At 48.6% G+C, this 14439-nt stretch overlaps 1 protein-coding gene across 4 annotated transcripts; it reads left to right on the top strand.

The window, feature by feature from the left end:
- Positions 1 to 836: 836 nt before the first annotated feature.
- Positions 837 to 9517, top strand: HECTD3 (HECT domain E3 ubiquitin protein ligase 3). Of its 4 annotated transcripts, none has more exons than XM_027059352.2 (21): positions 837 to 1313; positions 1495 to 1655; positions 1906 to 1998; positions 2078 to 2213; positions 2490 to 2605; positions 2692 to 2805; positions 2953 to 3035; positions 3472 to 3637; positions 3864 to 3945; positions 4620 to 4802; positions 4954 to 5006; positions 5184 to 5248; positions 5404 to 5507; positions 5768 to 5887; positions 6003 to 6092; positions 7067 to 7273; positions 7565 to 7694; positions 7782 to 7856; positions 7980 to 8061; positions 8203 to 8274; positions 9150 to 9517. In XM_027059352.2, exons 1-21 carry the CDS (start codon positions 945 to 947, stop codon positions 9286 to 9288), a joined length of 2640 nt encoding a protein of 879 aa, XP_026915153.2. In that variant the 5' UTR covers positions 837 to 944; the 3' UTR covers positions 9289 to 9517. The 4 variants fall into 4 exon arrangements, with proteins under 4 accessions (XP_026915153.2, XP_053069228.1, XP_026915151.2 ...); XM_027059350.2 differs by having other exon boundaries at positions 838 to 1313; positions 8421 to 9517; XM_027059351.2 differs by having other exon boundaries at positions 841 to 1313; positions 8472 to 9517.
- Positions 9518 to 14439: the final 4922 nt, after the last annotated feature.

The raw sequence follows: 14439 nt of genomic DNA, 5'->3' as shown, positions 1-14439 counted from the left end.
TTATTGCTTAGAAAGAGTTTCTATTTAGAGTGATGAAAAAGTTTTGAAAATAGATAATGGTACTCTTAAAATGGTTAAAATGGAAAATTTTGTTACACTTACCACAATTTTAAAAATTAATATATCAAAAACCATTGAATTGTACACTTTAGATGGGTAAATTATATGGAGTATGAATTTATCTCAGTAAAACTGGTTGCAGGGGAGGGCACAAGACAAAGTTTCCTTTTCCTCCATGGTTGTACTTCAACACCTGTCCATCTTTCTCTTTCTTTTTTTTTTTTTTTTTTTTTTTTTTTGCCTCTATCCTATCTAACCACCTTGGAGTCCCTTTCCCACCTTGCACCTTTCTTCTCTTCTGGTTCAGGATTACTGGGAGAAACTGTGTGTCCTAGGATTAGGAATAACTACCAGGAGCAAGCCTGAACAACTCAAGACTCGTGTACTGGTAGGGTCGAGCAGGGGATTATTCTCCCAAACGTTGTTGTAACACTGCCCCTAGGATGGGGAGCCTGAGAGGATATCTAGAAGATTTTTAAAGATTCTTCTGGTTTTAGTATGACTCATTGGGTGTGGGAAGGCAAAAACAGGAGGCCAGAGAACGAGAAAAACGGCTGTTACAATGATTCAGGCTAGATATGATTGTGGTTCAATGAGGGTATAAAATGGTAGCAGCAATAAGGATGAAAAAGGGGAGACTGATCAGGTTGGAGACTACTGAACTTGGGTCTGGTTGGCTGAGTGGGAGGCACGTTGGTTTGCAAAAAGATTAAGTATCCGGGTACATAGGATAATACGGCGGGTGCGAGGGATGCTCTTAGTCCAGAATTTACGGCAAGGGCTGGCCGAAGGCGGGGCAGAGCGTGGTGAGAAGCTTGATAAGCCTTCGTGGCGGCGGCTTCAGCAGCTCAACCACCCCTGGCCTTTCTTTTTGCTGTTTCGCCATGGCGGGCCCAGGCCCGGGCGCGGCTCTAGAGTCCCCTCGGCAGCTGCTGGGCCGCGTGCGCTTCCTGGCGGAGGCAGCGCAGAGCCTCCGCGCCGGACGGCCGCTACCAAAGGCGTTGGCCTTCGTGCCGCGCGAGGTGCTCTACAAGCTTTACAAGGACCCGGCGGGACCCTCGCGCGTGTTGCTGCCGGTGTGGGAGGCGGAGGGCCTGGGGCTGCGCGTGGGAGCCGCGGGCCCCGCCCCTGGTACCGGCTCCGGGCCCCTCCGCGCTGCCCGCGACAGCATTGAGCTCCGGCGCGGCGCCTGCGTGCGTACTACCGGAGAGGAGCTGTGCAACGGCCACGGGCTCTGGGTGAAGCTGACCAAGGTACTCCCAGGCCTGCCCTGGGATCCGCAAAAGACCCCGGGGCCAGGGAAGCTCCAGGCTGTTCTCCTCCCCACCCCCATATTGAGCTGGCATTGCGTTCCGTGTTCTTTGCCTTGGGCTGGGCAGGGCGGGCCGCTGGGCAGTTCCCTGACGGCTGTTCCCATCTTGCGCTTCTTGGCAGGAGCAGCTGGCAGAACACCTGGGCGACTGCGGACTGAACGAAGGCTGGCTGCTGGTGTGCCGACCGGCCGAGGGCGGGGCCCGCCTCGTACCCATCGACACACCTGACCATCTTCAGCGGCAGCAGCAGCTCTTTGGCGTGGACTACCGACCTGTGCTCAGGTGCTGCACTTGAAAGGGCGGAGCTTGATGCCTGATAACCTAGGCCGGGAAGGAAGTGTGGCACAGCGAGGGAGGTGGGATGTGGACTGAAGGCCGGGTTAAGAGCAGGAAGGGGCGGCACCTGAATGGAGCTGGGGTGAAGCTTCTGGAGGCCTAGATTGGTGGAGATTGAGCTCTGGAGAAAGCCCACTGGGGGTGTCATTCTGCCCAGTGATGTCTCCCCATCCCATCCCCTACTCTGTGCCCACAGATGGGAACAAGTAGTGGACCTGACATACTCTCATCGCCTTGGATCAAGGCCCCAGCCAGCCGAGGCATACACGGAAGCTGTACAGAGGCTACTGTGAGTGCGCTGGGGTGGGATAGGGAGGAAGGATCTGCAGGTCTGGGCCTGACCTAATTAGGGACTTGGGGTTGCTTAGCTATGTGCCCCCGACGTGGACCTACGAGTGTGATGAAGACCTGATCCACTTCTTGTACGACCACCTGGGCAAGGAAGATGAGAACCTGGGTAGCGTGAAGCAGTATGTGGAGAGCATAGACGTTTCCTCCTACACGGTGGGTGCTGGGACTCCTCCCACCCCAAGCAAGATGTCCCATCTTGCTAGATCCAGAACCCTCACCTCTAAGCCAGGGCCAAACCTGAACCCCACAGGCCAGACTTAGTCCAGCACTGTATTTTGGAAGTCCTGTAGGAATCCCCACTTGCACACATACCAGCTGTGCTTTTGACCAGCTCCATGTATTTTTTTTCTTGTGCTCCCTGGCCCAAAGCACACCTCCCAGTGCAGAGAGTGGGGTAAACACTGACTCCACCTCTCTGCCCCACCCCAGGAGGAGTTCAATGTGTCCTGCCTGACGGACAGTAATGCAGACACCTACTGGGAGAGTGATGGTTCCCAGTGCCAGCACTGGGTACGGCTTACCATGAAAAAGGGCACCATTGTCAAGTGAGTGGGCTCTGAGGTAGGACAGGGTGGGCAGGCCAAGTGCTTATAAGTATACAAAGACCTGTGTGTATACTCTGACCACCTAGGAAGCTGCTGCTCACAGTGGATACCACAGATGACAACTTTATGCCTAAGCGGGTAGTGATCTATGGAGGCGAAGGGGACAACCTGAAGAAGCTGAGTGACGTGAGCATTGATGAGTGAGTGAGCAAGCTGGTCTGGGAGGGGACATGGGGCATGATTCTAGTAATGGGGCCTGCCCCCACTTGGAAGCATAAGGTTAGGTTAGAGCCCAGCAATCCCTACAGGCAAGGGGTATTCAAAGTGCCTCACATCCATCTCCTCAGGACCCTGATCGGGGATGTTTGTGTCCTGGAGGACATGACCGTTCATCTCCCAGTCATCGAGATCCGCATCGTGGAGTGCCGAGGTGGGGCTTAAGGCTATAAGGAGGGAAAGGGAGTGACAGAGTATAGATAGTGGCTAGCTGTTAGTGAGTGTAGAGAAGAAATGGGGTTGGAGTTGGGATGAAGGCTATCAAACTGACTCCAGGATTTGAAGCTTTGGGCCTGAGCCAGGTGGGAGGCACCAGGTATATGCCTTCCTTAAAGCCATAGAGGTTTTGGGCTCATCTGGAAGAGGAACTGAGTTGGGACCCTCAGGCATCCCAATATTACAGTGATGGATGGAGGAACCGGCAAAGAATATAATAATCAGAGTCAGATGAGTAGAAGGGGCTCACAAAGGTCCCAAGTTTCTACGGGCTATGGATGACAAAAGTCTGAGCATCAAAGAGCCATTCTCAGCTCTGAGAACCAAGAGGCAGTAGGTGCCCTAAGTAACTTTGCTCTGACTCCTTCCCCCAGATGATGGGATTGACGTGCGTCTTCGAGGGATCAAGATCAAGTCATCTAGACAGCGGGAACTAGGGTTAAATGCAGACCTGTTCCAGCCAGCCAGTCTGGTGCGATACCCACGCCTCGAAGGCACTGACCCTGAAGTACTGTACCGCAGAGCTGTTCTCCTGCAGAGGTGGCTGTGGTCCTGGGCCTGCCAGGCCCGTCCTTTCCCCCCATCCTGAACCTCACATGTCTGTATGAAGGAGGTTCTCAAGGCCCTGTACTGTAAGCTGTTCCACTTCAAGGGTCAGGGCAGCCCCTGGGCCCTGCCTTCTCCTGTCTTTATGTGTTGGGGAGTGAGAGGGTCTTAAATCCATGCTACTTTCTTTAGTTGCATTATCTTTATCCACTCACCCCAGATTCATAAAGATCCTAGACAGTGTCCTACACCACCTGGTACCTGCCTGGGATCACACGCTTGGCACCTTCAGTGAGATTAAGGTGAGCCTGGCCCACCTAGTATTGGTCTCAGCAGTGGGCTCCTCCTTTCTGTTCATGCAAGCATTCACCCTTTTACACAGAGTTCTTCAAACCTACTCTAGGCCTGGACCTTTGCTGGGCTCTGGGAATGTAGGAAAAAAGCAAGACACAGATAGTTAAAATTCAGTGGTAGGCATGCTGTTCTCCCAGATAGTATATGAAATATACAAGAGCTGGGGTGAAGAAGTGACAGTGTGCACAAGGCAGGTTGCATGAGAGGTGCATCCTGGGAGTTGTTAGCTGCTAGATGACTTAAGAGAAGTATACAGGTAAATGTGAGTATGACCTGGGGATGAGGCTGGGAGTGGGGAGGCAAATAGCAGGCCCTGATAGCAGAGGGCATTATGGGCCAGGCTGTGAAGCAAGGACTATGTCCCAGGTCAGTGAAGCCATTGGAAGGGTTTTAAGTAGGTAATGACAAAGTTTGATTTTTTGTTTTAGAAAGCACTCGCCCCCCCAACCCCGGTGACTGGACTAAGGGAGAGACGGGAAACAAGGAAGGGGAGGGTCGTGGGGGGGATGAACTAGGCATGGACTAGAACCGTGGAATTGGGTCCAGGCATAGAGGAAGGTTCCGGGTCCTGGACAGAGACTGACTGCCTGCCAGTCTTGCTCTGGCCACCTCTCCTCACCAGCAAGTGAAGCAGTTCCTGCTGCTATCACGCCAAAGGCCAGGGCTAGTGGCCCAGTGCTTGCGTGACTCAGAAAGCAGCAAGCCCAGCTTCATGCCACGCCTGTACATCAACCGGCGCCTTGCCATGGAACACCGTGCCTGCCCCTTAAGGGACCCTGCCTGCAAGAACGCAGTCTTCACCCAGGTCTGGACCACTTGGGGTCGGACCAAGGGAGGGTCAGTAAAGGGCCTGGGGGCTGGACCAAGAGGAACCTGAGTAAGGTCTTTGGTCTAGAGTGGGGCCAGATCTTGAAACAGACTTTCCTATAACTCCCTCCCTTTTCCCCTGCCCCCAGGTTTATGAAGGCCTCAAGCCCTCTGACAAGTATGAAAAGCCCTTGGACTACAGGTATGGCATGAGGTTGAGGGATTTGTGCTGGAGTTACATAAACTATATATACCTGCACACTGCTTCTGGAACCCTTCACCATTACCCCTCCGTAGCCCCTACTTCTGGCTGGTATCCTGTGAACCATCCTGAGCCCTGGCCCAGCATGGATGGCCCAGCATCCACTCCTTCTTACAGGTGGCCCATGCGCTATGACCAGTGGTGGGAGTGTAAATTCATTGCAGAAGGCATCATTGACCAAGGTAAGGCCCTGACAAAGGATAATAAGGGTCCAGCCTTCAGAGTGGTAGAGGCTTCTGGGGTCACGAGCTAACCAAGATAGAAGACCTGCTTATTAACCCTTTATCGGGGCTGGGACTCTTGAATTCCCCAGTGGAGAGCATCTGTGTCATTTCAGGGGGTGGTTTCCGAGATAGCCTGGCAGACATGTCAGAAGAGTTGTGCCCTAGCTCAGCAGACACCCCTGTGCCTCTGCCCTTCTTTGTGCGCACAGCCAACCAGGTAATCTCCTATCTCTACTTCTCAAGTTGTTTCTGCTGTTCATCTCTGCAAACCTCCCAGGTGCTGAACTAGAGAGGGAGCAGAGGAGGGACCGAGTTGCCTGGGGCAGCCTCTGGGCAGACAGGAAAGGAGGGGCTGTTCTACAGTCAGGGATCATTCAGGGCCTCTGGTGGAAAGTGTGCAGGCAAGTCTTTGGAGAATCTGGGGCAACAAAGTAGGGTCCATTCCATGCCATGCTGACAGCTCTATCTTGGGGGCAGGGCAATGGCACTGGTGAGGCCCGGGACATGTATGTGCCTAATCCCTCCTGCCGAGACTTTGCCAAATATGAATGGATTGGACAGCTGATGGGGGCTGCCCTTCGGGGTAAGGAATTCCTGGTGAGTAGCCTAATCTGTACCCACATCAGATGAGCCTGGCCCCTGGAAAGAAGAAGAACCACCCAAACCTGGGCAGCCCAATGTGAGAATACCATAGTGATTATTTGTCCCATAGGTCCTGGCTCTGCCTGGTTTTGTATGGAAGCAGCTCTCTGGTGAGGAAGTGAGTTGGAGCAAGGACTTCCCAGCTGTGGACTCTGTGCTGGTAAGTAAGGCCTGGACCTGGTGTTTACTCTATGCAGCCCCTGAAGATTGCTGCTCCCAAAGGATGTCTTGAACCTTCTCTAACTTCACATGTGCTCCTTCTGTTCCCATGGCTTCAACTACTTTCTTTATTCTGGTGACCCCTAAAATCTTACCTCCATCTCCAGCCTCTTTCCTAAGTTTGGAGTCATATATGCATCTGCCTGCAGGACATCTGCCCCAGATGGAACCTTAGGCTCAGCACTGGGAGTTCATCACCTCCCAGTCTACTGCCCTCTAGGGGTCCCTGTCTCAGAACAGCACCACTACCCACCCTTCCCCATACCAAGGGCCTCAGTGTCAGCCTTCATTCCTCCTTTTTCCTCACCTCCCACATTCTGTTACATCTCCCTCTGGAATCTGTCCACTTCTATTTCACCGCTCTCCTCCTCGTTCAGGCCACTTCCTTTCTGACACAATCAGTGACTGCAAAGTTGGTGTTCTATGTCCATTCTTACCCATCTGATCTCCTGCAGCCAGAGTAATTCATTTCCCTCCTCTTGTTTAAACCCTTCAGTGTCTCTGCTCTGGGCTTAGGGTAAAATGCAGAACCTGACAAACCTTATATGACCTCTGTATGCCTGTCCACTTAGTTCACATTCAGGCTCTAGCCAAACAGATTCCACAGGCCTTTTGCTCTTTCAACCTTTTTTCAAGATGTTCTCTCTCCTGATTTCCTTGTGGCCCAGCCAACAACCAGCCATCATTTAGGTTTTAGCTTGGATGCCATTTCCTGCAGGACACCTTCCCTGGCAGCCAAGGAAGTGTTGTCTTGATGCTTTCATAGCCCTTGTACTGACCCCCTCACTGCCCTCATTACCTGCATGGGATTGCCTTGCCTGTCTGCCTCTCCTGCTTCCCTGTGAGCATCTTGAGAGAAAACAACATTGTCTCAACAATGAAAGGCTGACCTCCTTGCCTCTCTCCAACCCCCAGGTGAAGCTCTTGGAAGTGATGGAAGGAATGGACAAGGAGACATTTGAGTTCAAATTTGGGAAGGAACTAACATTCACCACTGTACTGAGTGACCAGCAAGTAGTAGAGTTGATCCCCGGGGGTGCAGGCATCATAGTGGGATATGAAGACCGTTCCCGTTTCATCCAACTGGTGCAGAAGACACGGCTAGAAGAGAGCAAGGAGCAGGTACCACCCAGAGGCCAGGAGAACAGAGAGCTTTGCACAGCTCCTGATAATCAGAGCCTAGCCTAATAGGCTACCAGTACCCAATCCCAAGAACTCTGGCCCCTACCATTCCTCTGCCCTACATTCCTGCTTGTTGGTGGGAATGAACTAGAATTAGGTGGCCCCTAGTGCTAAACAAACATCATGTCATGTCCTCCATTATCTCTATGAGTGGATGCCAAGTGACTCCACCACACACTGATTTGGGAGTTGTGCCCTCTTCCCTAGCCAGGCCTCTCCCTCCTTCTCCAGGTGGCAGCCATGCAGGCAGGACTGCTAAAGGTGGTGCCACAGGCTGTGCTGGACTTGCTGACCTGGCAGGAATTGGAGAAAAAAGTGTGCGGGGACCCAGAGGTCACTGTGGACGCTCTACGAAAGCTCAGTGAGTGTGGGGCAGGGCAACACAGGGATAGAGGCTTAGGGACTAGGTAGGTTGGGACCTAAGAATGAATTCTGACCTTGTCCCCAGCCCGGTTTGAGGACTTCGAGCCATCTGACACTCGAGTGCAATATTTTTGGGAAGCACTGAACAACTTCACCAACGGTCAGTGGAAGAGGGGAGAGTGATGCCTGGGTTCAGACTCCACTTGTGGGATACAGAAACAGGGTAGAAATTGTAGAACCTCCCCCACCATTAGTGCAGGCACTGATTTCCTTCTCCATCCAGAGGACCGGAGCCGCTTCCTGCGCTTTGTCACTGGCCGCAGCCGTCTGCCAGCACGGATCTATATCTACCCAGACAAACTGGGGTGAGTGCAGGTGGCAGGGGTAAGGGTCCAAAGGGTCTGTTGCTGGCCTTTGCCCTCTTCCCCCCACACATACTCACATGTCAGACCCCTACCCTGTGCCCCTACAATTCTTTCTAATCTGTGGCCCCTCCACGCTCCCAGCTATGAAACTACAGATGCGCTGCCTGAGTCTTCAACTTGTTCAAGCACCCTCTTCCTACCACATTATGCCAGGTGGGTTTCTTAGGCTCAAACCTAGAGAGTGGGGAGTGGGGGAAGGAGTGGTATCCTAGGAAGGAGGAGGACTTCCAGTACTGAAGTGCACAAACTGGAACCCCATCACCCATCACCCCGCGCACAGACCGCACTGACCCTCGTAGTGACGGAAGGACCTCTGCACCTGGTGCTGACCAAGTCTCCGTCTCCCTCAGTGCCAAGGTGTGCGAGGAGAAGCTCCGCTATGCGGCGTACAACTGCGTGGCCATTGACACTGACATGAGCCCTTGGGAGGAGTGAGGCGGCACCAGGGGGCAGCCTCGGGCCAGCAGGACCGTGCCTGCACAGGTCCCACTAGGCGGCGCCCAGGGTGAAGACATGTTCCCTGGACCAGTGGGGTCTGCATACTCCTGACCTGAGCTGACATGCTCAGAAAAAGACAGCACGCCCCTGTGTCTGCTTGGAGTGGGGGTGGTGGGTTGACCCTGGTGGCCCAGCCCCACAGACCCACAAGCCCTGTGCGTGCTCGGGCTTGCTTCCCGAGTTGTTCATCCTCTGTGAGAGGGAATCCCACAAGCCCAGCACAAGCTGCCAGGCCTGAGCTACTTGAAGGGGGCCTTCTAGCTCCCCACCCCATGGACTTTACTTCAGTTTTTTGTTGTTGCTTTTTTTTTTTCTTGGCTCCCCCCACCCCCCCTTTTGCTCCTTGTTTTTCTCTGGCTTCAGCCTGGATTCAAAACTAAAACCTCTGGAGGGTGGTGGAGGCTCCTCCCCAAACAAGGCATTGGAGTAATGGCTATCCTCTTTGGTCGCCTGCCCCAAGAATGAAGCAGCAGCTAAGCATCTTCTCACTCACATACTTGTATTTTCCTCCTCTTCCTCCATACCCAAAGTGTGAGCTCTGCCCTCCCTCCAACCCAGTCTCAAACTACACAGTGCCATCACCTTCTTTGGCTCAGAACCTACATGTTCTCAACATTAAATCACCACCACCATACCGTATTCAATGCTTCTGCATCGCCTCCAGCCTGATTCCCCATCTGCTGTGTCATCTCCAAGATTGTACAAGGTTAAAGCCAGTTATGTCCTCTCTGAAATCTTCAGTAGCTCCCTTTCACCCAACTCAAAGCTTAGACTTTAAACCTGCTCCTAAGCCTTATGCAGGTCTATGCCCCAGTGCTCCTCCCTTAAGGGCCTCCATGACACCCCATCAAAGAAGAACTTGCACATGGGAAAGTTTAATAAATGGATGTATTCATTCCTTCAGAATGTGTTTATTGGGCTCCAGAGGGATGGCAGAGAAGGTTCTTCTAGGACTTCAGGGCTCTTGGCTGGAAGCCAGGGAGATCATGTGTCAAGTAGGAGTGGTGAGTCTCACAGTGACAAACATTAAATTTGGAGATAAGCAGGGAAATAAGGACGCTACTGGGAGAGGGGGCAGTGGTGTGCAAAGCCTGGCCTGGCATCTTCTGGGATGGAGGATGGGAATCCACCTTCAGGAACCAGGTAGGCAGAAGAATTTGACATCGTAAAAGACAAAGCCTTGAGATGGCTGATAAACCAGCCAGGTCAAGCTTTTGACAAAAGACACAGCAGCACAGCTACTCATTCACCCAATACACTGCCTCCAATTGCCACACAGCTAGGGTGCAGTCTTTAAGAACAAGTACCTAGTGAGAGATCTCCTGAGCTTATAGACCCATCTCCCTCCCCCAGCAGGAGTTGACCTCAAGCATGGTCTCAAGTGAAGTAGCATTCATTCTCCCAATGCTCCTCCATGCTGCCCTGGCTGGGAAACTCCAGGCCTTGGCCTTGAACCCTCCCTCTGGGGCTGTGCGTTTCCCAAGGCCTATCTCCCCATAATTCTGTGTCTAATACCCCAGCTGAGCCTCCCAGGCAGCCCTCATCTTGTGACTCCGATGCCTGTACCTTGGGTGGTCCACAGGAGACCTACCTCTCTCTTGTGGCAGCCCCTTCCTGTCCAGGGAGGTAGAAGGGTAGGAGCCCCTGAGGCTACCACCTCTCATCCAGCTCTGTTCTTCCCAGCAAGCTCCCACCCCCTTGTGCAGCCTGCCCCCTCATTCCACCTATCAGAGGAGCACATTCCCCTTCTCAGGGAAGAGCCTGGCCAGCATGTACCTGCTGGGGCTATTCTTGGTTTGGCCCCTCCTTTACCAAATTGGACTCACACTGTTTATTTTGTAGCTTGCTTTTCATTCATTCATTCAATGAATGCATCAAGCAACCATGTCAGGCATTATACTAGGCACAATGGGGAAAATGTTGGCTAAACAGATAATTTTTGCTCTCTTGGAATTTAAAGTCTCGTGGGAGAGAGTATATTAAATAATTGCATACACAATATTTAATAACATTTGTGTAAGAACTCCAAAGGAGTAGCGAAGGGTATTGTTAAAAGAGCAGGGTGATACTAACCAGTGGGGCTCAATGGAATGCTAAATCCTTAGGCAGAATAACTGGGCACAAAGTCCAGCCAAGAAACCTGTTGAGTCCTGTGTTACTGGACTATTAAGGGAAGAGAGAGAAGATACTCCAGCCTTAGAAGCTTGTTTTAGGATTTTGCATTGCCAAGCCATGAGGGTGTCAAGCAAGGGAGTGACATGATTAGATCTGCCTTTGGCATCTGTGTAGAAAATGAATTTGAAAAGGAGAGACTAGAGGTGGAAATGATGGTCACTGGGGCAAGGGGCATACTCATTTTAACTGTTATTTTTGTTAGCTGCATTTTGTTACATTTTAAGAAATTTTCCTAACTTCTCATTTAAAACCCTCTACTGGGGCACCTGGCTGGCTCAGTCAGTAGAGCATGCAACATTTAATCTCACGGTCATGAGTTCAAGCCCCACATCAGGCATAGAGGTTACAATAAAACAAAACAAAAACTCTGTAGATGGATATTAAGGTTGTCTACAAAATTTTGATATTGAAAACTACAAGTATTATAATAAACACCCTCACGCATATATCCTTCCATACCTATTTGATTATTTCCTTAGAATAATATCCTGAAATCACCACCAAACTGCCAAATTGCCAGGATGTATCAATTTTACTCCCTTTAGTGTATATTAATACCTTTATTGTGTCAGGTGTTGCAATACCTTGGTTTTCCCAGTCTGTACTTTGCCACTTAATTTCATATATGTTCTTTCCTGATTTACAAAATTTTAAATTTTTATGAATTCAAAACCCCTATGGAAGAAACTGTATATTGAATATATTTTACGTGAAGTCAACATACTATACTAGTTAAGGGCACATTCTGTAGAGTTAGCATCCCTGTATTCATATCCTGGTTTTTCCACATACTAGCTGTTGACCATGGCCAAGTTTTCTCAGTTTTCTTTTCTTTTTAATGTTTATTTATTTTTGAGAGAGACAGAATTTGAGTGGGTTAGGGGCAGAGAGAGAGGGAGACACAGAGTACGAAGTAGGCTCCAGGCTCCGAGCTGTCAGCATAGAGAGCCCAATGCAGGGCTCGAACTCACGAGCTGTGAGATCATGACCTGAGCTGAAATCAGACCCTCAACCGACTGAGACACCCAGGCGCCCCTCTCAGCTTCCTTTTCTGAAGCACCTATCCTTATACTGTTGATTTGATTTGAAATGCTATCTTCTCATAATTTTGTGCTAAATTTATATATATATATGAAATCCTAAAAAATTTTTAAAAAGAAACCATTTTTCACAGTACTGCCAGAATATTAAAATGACATTGCAAGTTGAAACCAAAGAGACCTTAATAGTCAGTGGGAGAAACTACCATTGTTCTGTAACCTTTAAATTTTTTTGTCAAAGCATCAAAAACTTTCTTACTGTCAGTTATAAATGTAGAGGGAAATCAAAACATACTAAACTAATATTTATTTACTACTTTGTAATCTAAAGCATTTAGAGAAATTGAGAATTGTTTTTCTTGCAAAAAACATACCAAAAGTAATTTAAACAATGCTTGCCTCTTTTATTAAAATATGGAACAAGTATCTTCACTATGTTTTGATGAATTGTCATATACCTTTTTAAGTTTGGATCAGCTTCCAACATTCTCTTCTTTGTATTTTACAATCTCATTAAATTTATCTCTAAGAATTCCTTGAATGTGAAGGACTTTTTGCTGGCATAAGTTCCTTTGGAACATCTTCTTCCCTTTTGTCACAAGCATTTTCCTCCTTTATGTAGATAAAGTAGCCTTCACTAAATTCCTCTGGCTGTGTATCTATATTCTCTCATGATAGCAGTACTAACATTCCCACAATCAGCCATTTCTTGTATGACTCCATATATGTTCAATTGAATTTCACTTCCTGCCTTATCACTTTTCATTTCTTTGCTGCACTTTCATTTTGTTGACCAATTCTGTTATCTTTTTTTTTTTTATTTTTTTAACGTTTATTCATTTTTGAGAGACAGAAACAGAGCATGAGCAGGGGAGGGGCAGAGAAAGAGGGAGACACTGAATCCAAAGCAGGTTCCAGGCTCTGAGCTGTCAGCACAGGGCCTGATGTGGGGCTTGAACTCATGAACCATGAAATCATGACCTGAGTTGAAGTTGGACGCTCAACCAACTGAGCCACCCAGGCGTCCCCCACCTTTTTTTTTTTTATGTCACATGGGTTTATCACTGGGAGACAAGGAAGCAACACAACTACATTCTTGCCATCTGTGTATAAACAATTAAGAGATGTATGGTGACTACCAACATACTGAAAGAAGTGACATGATTGTTTCACTGTTCATGAAGCATGTTCAAAAAAGTTGATTCTATTTTTTACAGTATTCTCATTGCTTTTGTGGAGGAGAGAATTTTTAGAGGGACTTACTCCACCATTTTTACTGATTTCACCTGTTCATTTTGATTATACTCATAAATTTATTATATAGAAAGTTATAGAGATTTAAATGGGACACAAGTCCCAAATTTCAATAACCTCCATAAAACTCTTAAGACTTTATAGCTGCCAGTGTGGTGTTCCCCTCCCTGTCCCTCTTCCCTAACTTTTTCTTATTTCTAAAGTTTTATCACACTTTAATATGCTGCACAGTTTACTCATTTATTACTTAAATTTATTTATAATGTATGCTGCCCCTGCCTGTTGGGATGAGGTTGGATCCTTATTTGTTCACTAATATACCTTATGAGCCTTAAACTGCCCTGGGCACATAGCAGTCACTCAGTAAACAGCTGTTCAATAAGTAAAGTGTGGCTCATAAACCATACTTTCCAATTTAAAAACAAGGAAAATCAGCCCTCTGAAAATTTTGCTTCTAATAAAGGAGAAAAACTAGCAAATTGATTAAATCAGTATTTTTTAATTGTTTAACCATAAATAATCCAGATTCAGACCTTTAAAGCCAACAACAATGAAAATTCTGGATGCTTGAAAGGAAATATTGAAGTCCTAATTAATGAAGTTTCCTTCCAAGCCCTTTATAGAAACACTATAGCATCATTTGCTCTCTAACTTATCATGAATCTATTAGGCAACTGGTGGGCTTATGTACAAAAATAAAACACAAATATTTTAGGACCTGCAACTGGTTGCCAAAGTAGAGTTTCTCTTTTCATTTTTATCTTTCACTCAGTACTCTAAAAATAATAATTTCCTGCCCCACTGACAAGTCCACAGCCAAATGGAGTAGATGAATATTATGATGTGGCCAGCAAATTCCCAAAGAGAGAACTCTTGCAGACCGTGGGAAGAGTACTTCTGAGCCAAGGCCCAACTTTTAAAGGTTTCCTTTGAAAGCTGAAAGAGAACTTTGGAGCTTGACCTTCTTGGGCTAGTCCCCACCACAGATAAACACACATACAAATGTCCCCTGGGGAAGAAATGTGAACAAGAAACAAACATTATAAGGGGCGCCTGGGTGCCTCAGTCGGTTAAGTGGCCAACTTCGGCTCAGGTCATGATCTCACGCTCTGTGAGTTTGAGCCCCACGTCAGGCTCTGTGCTGACAGCTCGGAGCCTGGAGCCTGCTTCTGTTTCTGTGTCTCCCTCTCTCTATGCCCTTCCTCCCCCATTTGCGCTCTCTCTCTGCCTTTCAAAAATGAGTAAATGTTAAAAAAAATTTTTTTAAAGAAACAAACATTATAGGGAACAATCTTTATTCAGTAAGCATTTATTGAGTACTTCCCATGTAATTAATAAATAAAAATAAATA

This window comes from Acinonyx jubatus, chromosome C1 (assembly GCF_027475565.1).
Source record: "Acinonyx jubatus isolate Ajub_Pintada_27869175 chromosome C1, VMU_Ajub_asm_v1.0, whole genome shotgun sequence".
Taxonomy (NCBI): Eukaryota; Metazoa; Chordata; class Mammalia; order Carnivora; family Felidae; genus Acinonyx; species Acinonyx jubatus.
Note: the sequence above shows the minus strand (reverse complement) of the source record. Positions and strands in the feature narration are given on the sequence as shown.

What these genes read in the sequence shown, in the direction of transcription:
- HECTD3 (XM_027059352.2), top strand. Translation starts at nt 945, where the DNA reads ATGGCGGGCCCAGGCCCGGGCGCGGCTCTAGAGTCCCCTCGGCAGCTG. An exon ending in TAGAAGAGAGCAAGGAGCAG is followed by an intron (nt 7,274 to 7,564) that starts GTACCACCCAGA and finishes CTCCTTCTCCAG; the next exon opens with GTGGCAGCCATGCAGGCAGG. An exon ending in TTCCTACCACATTATGCCAG is followed by an intron (nt 8,275 to 9,149) that starts GTGGGTTTCTTA and finishes CCATACCCAAAG; the next exon opens with TGTGAGCTCTGCCCTCCCTC.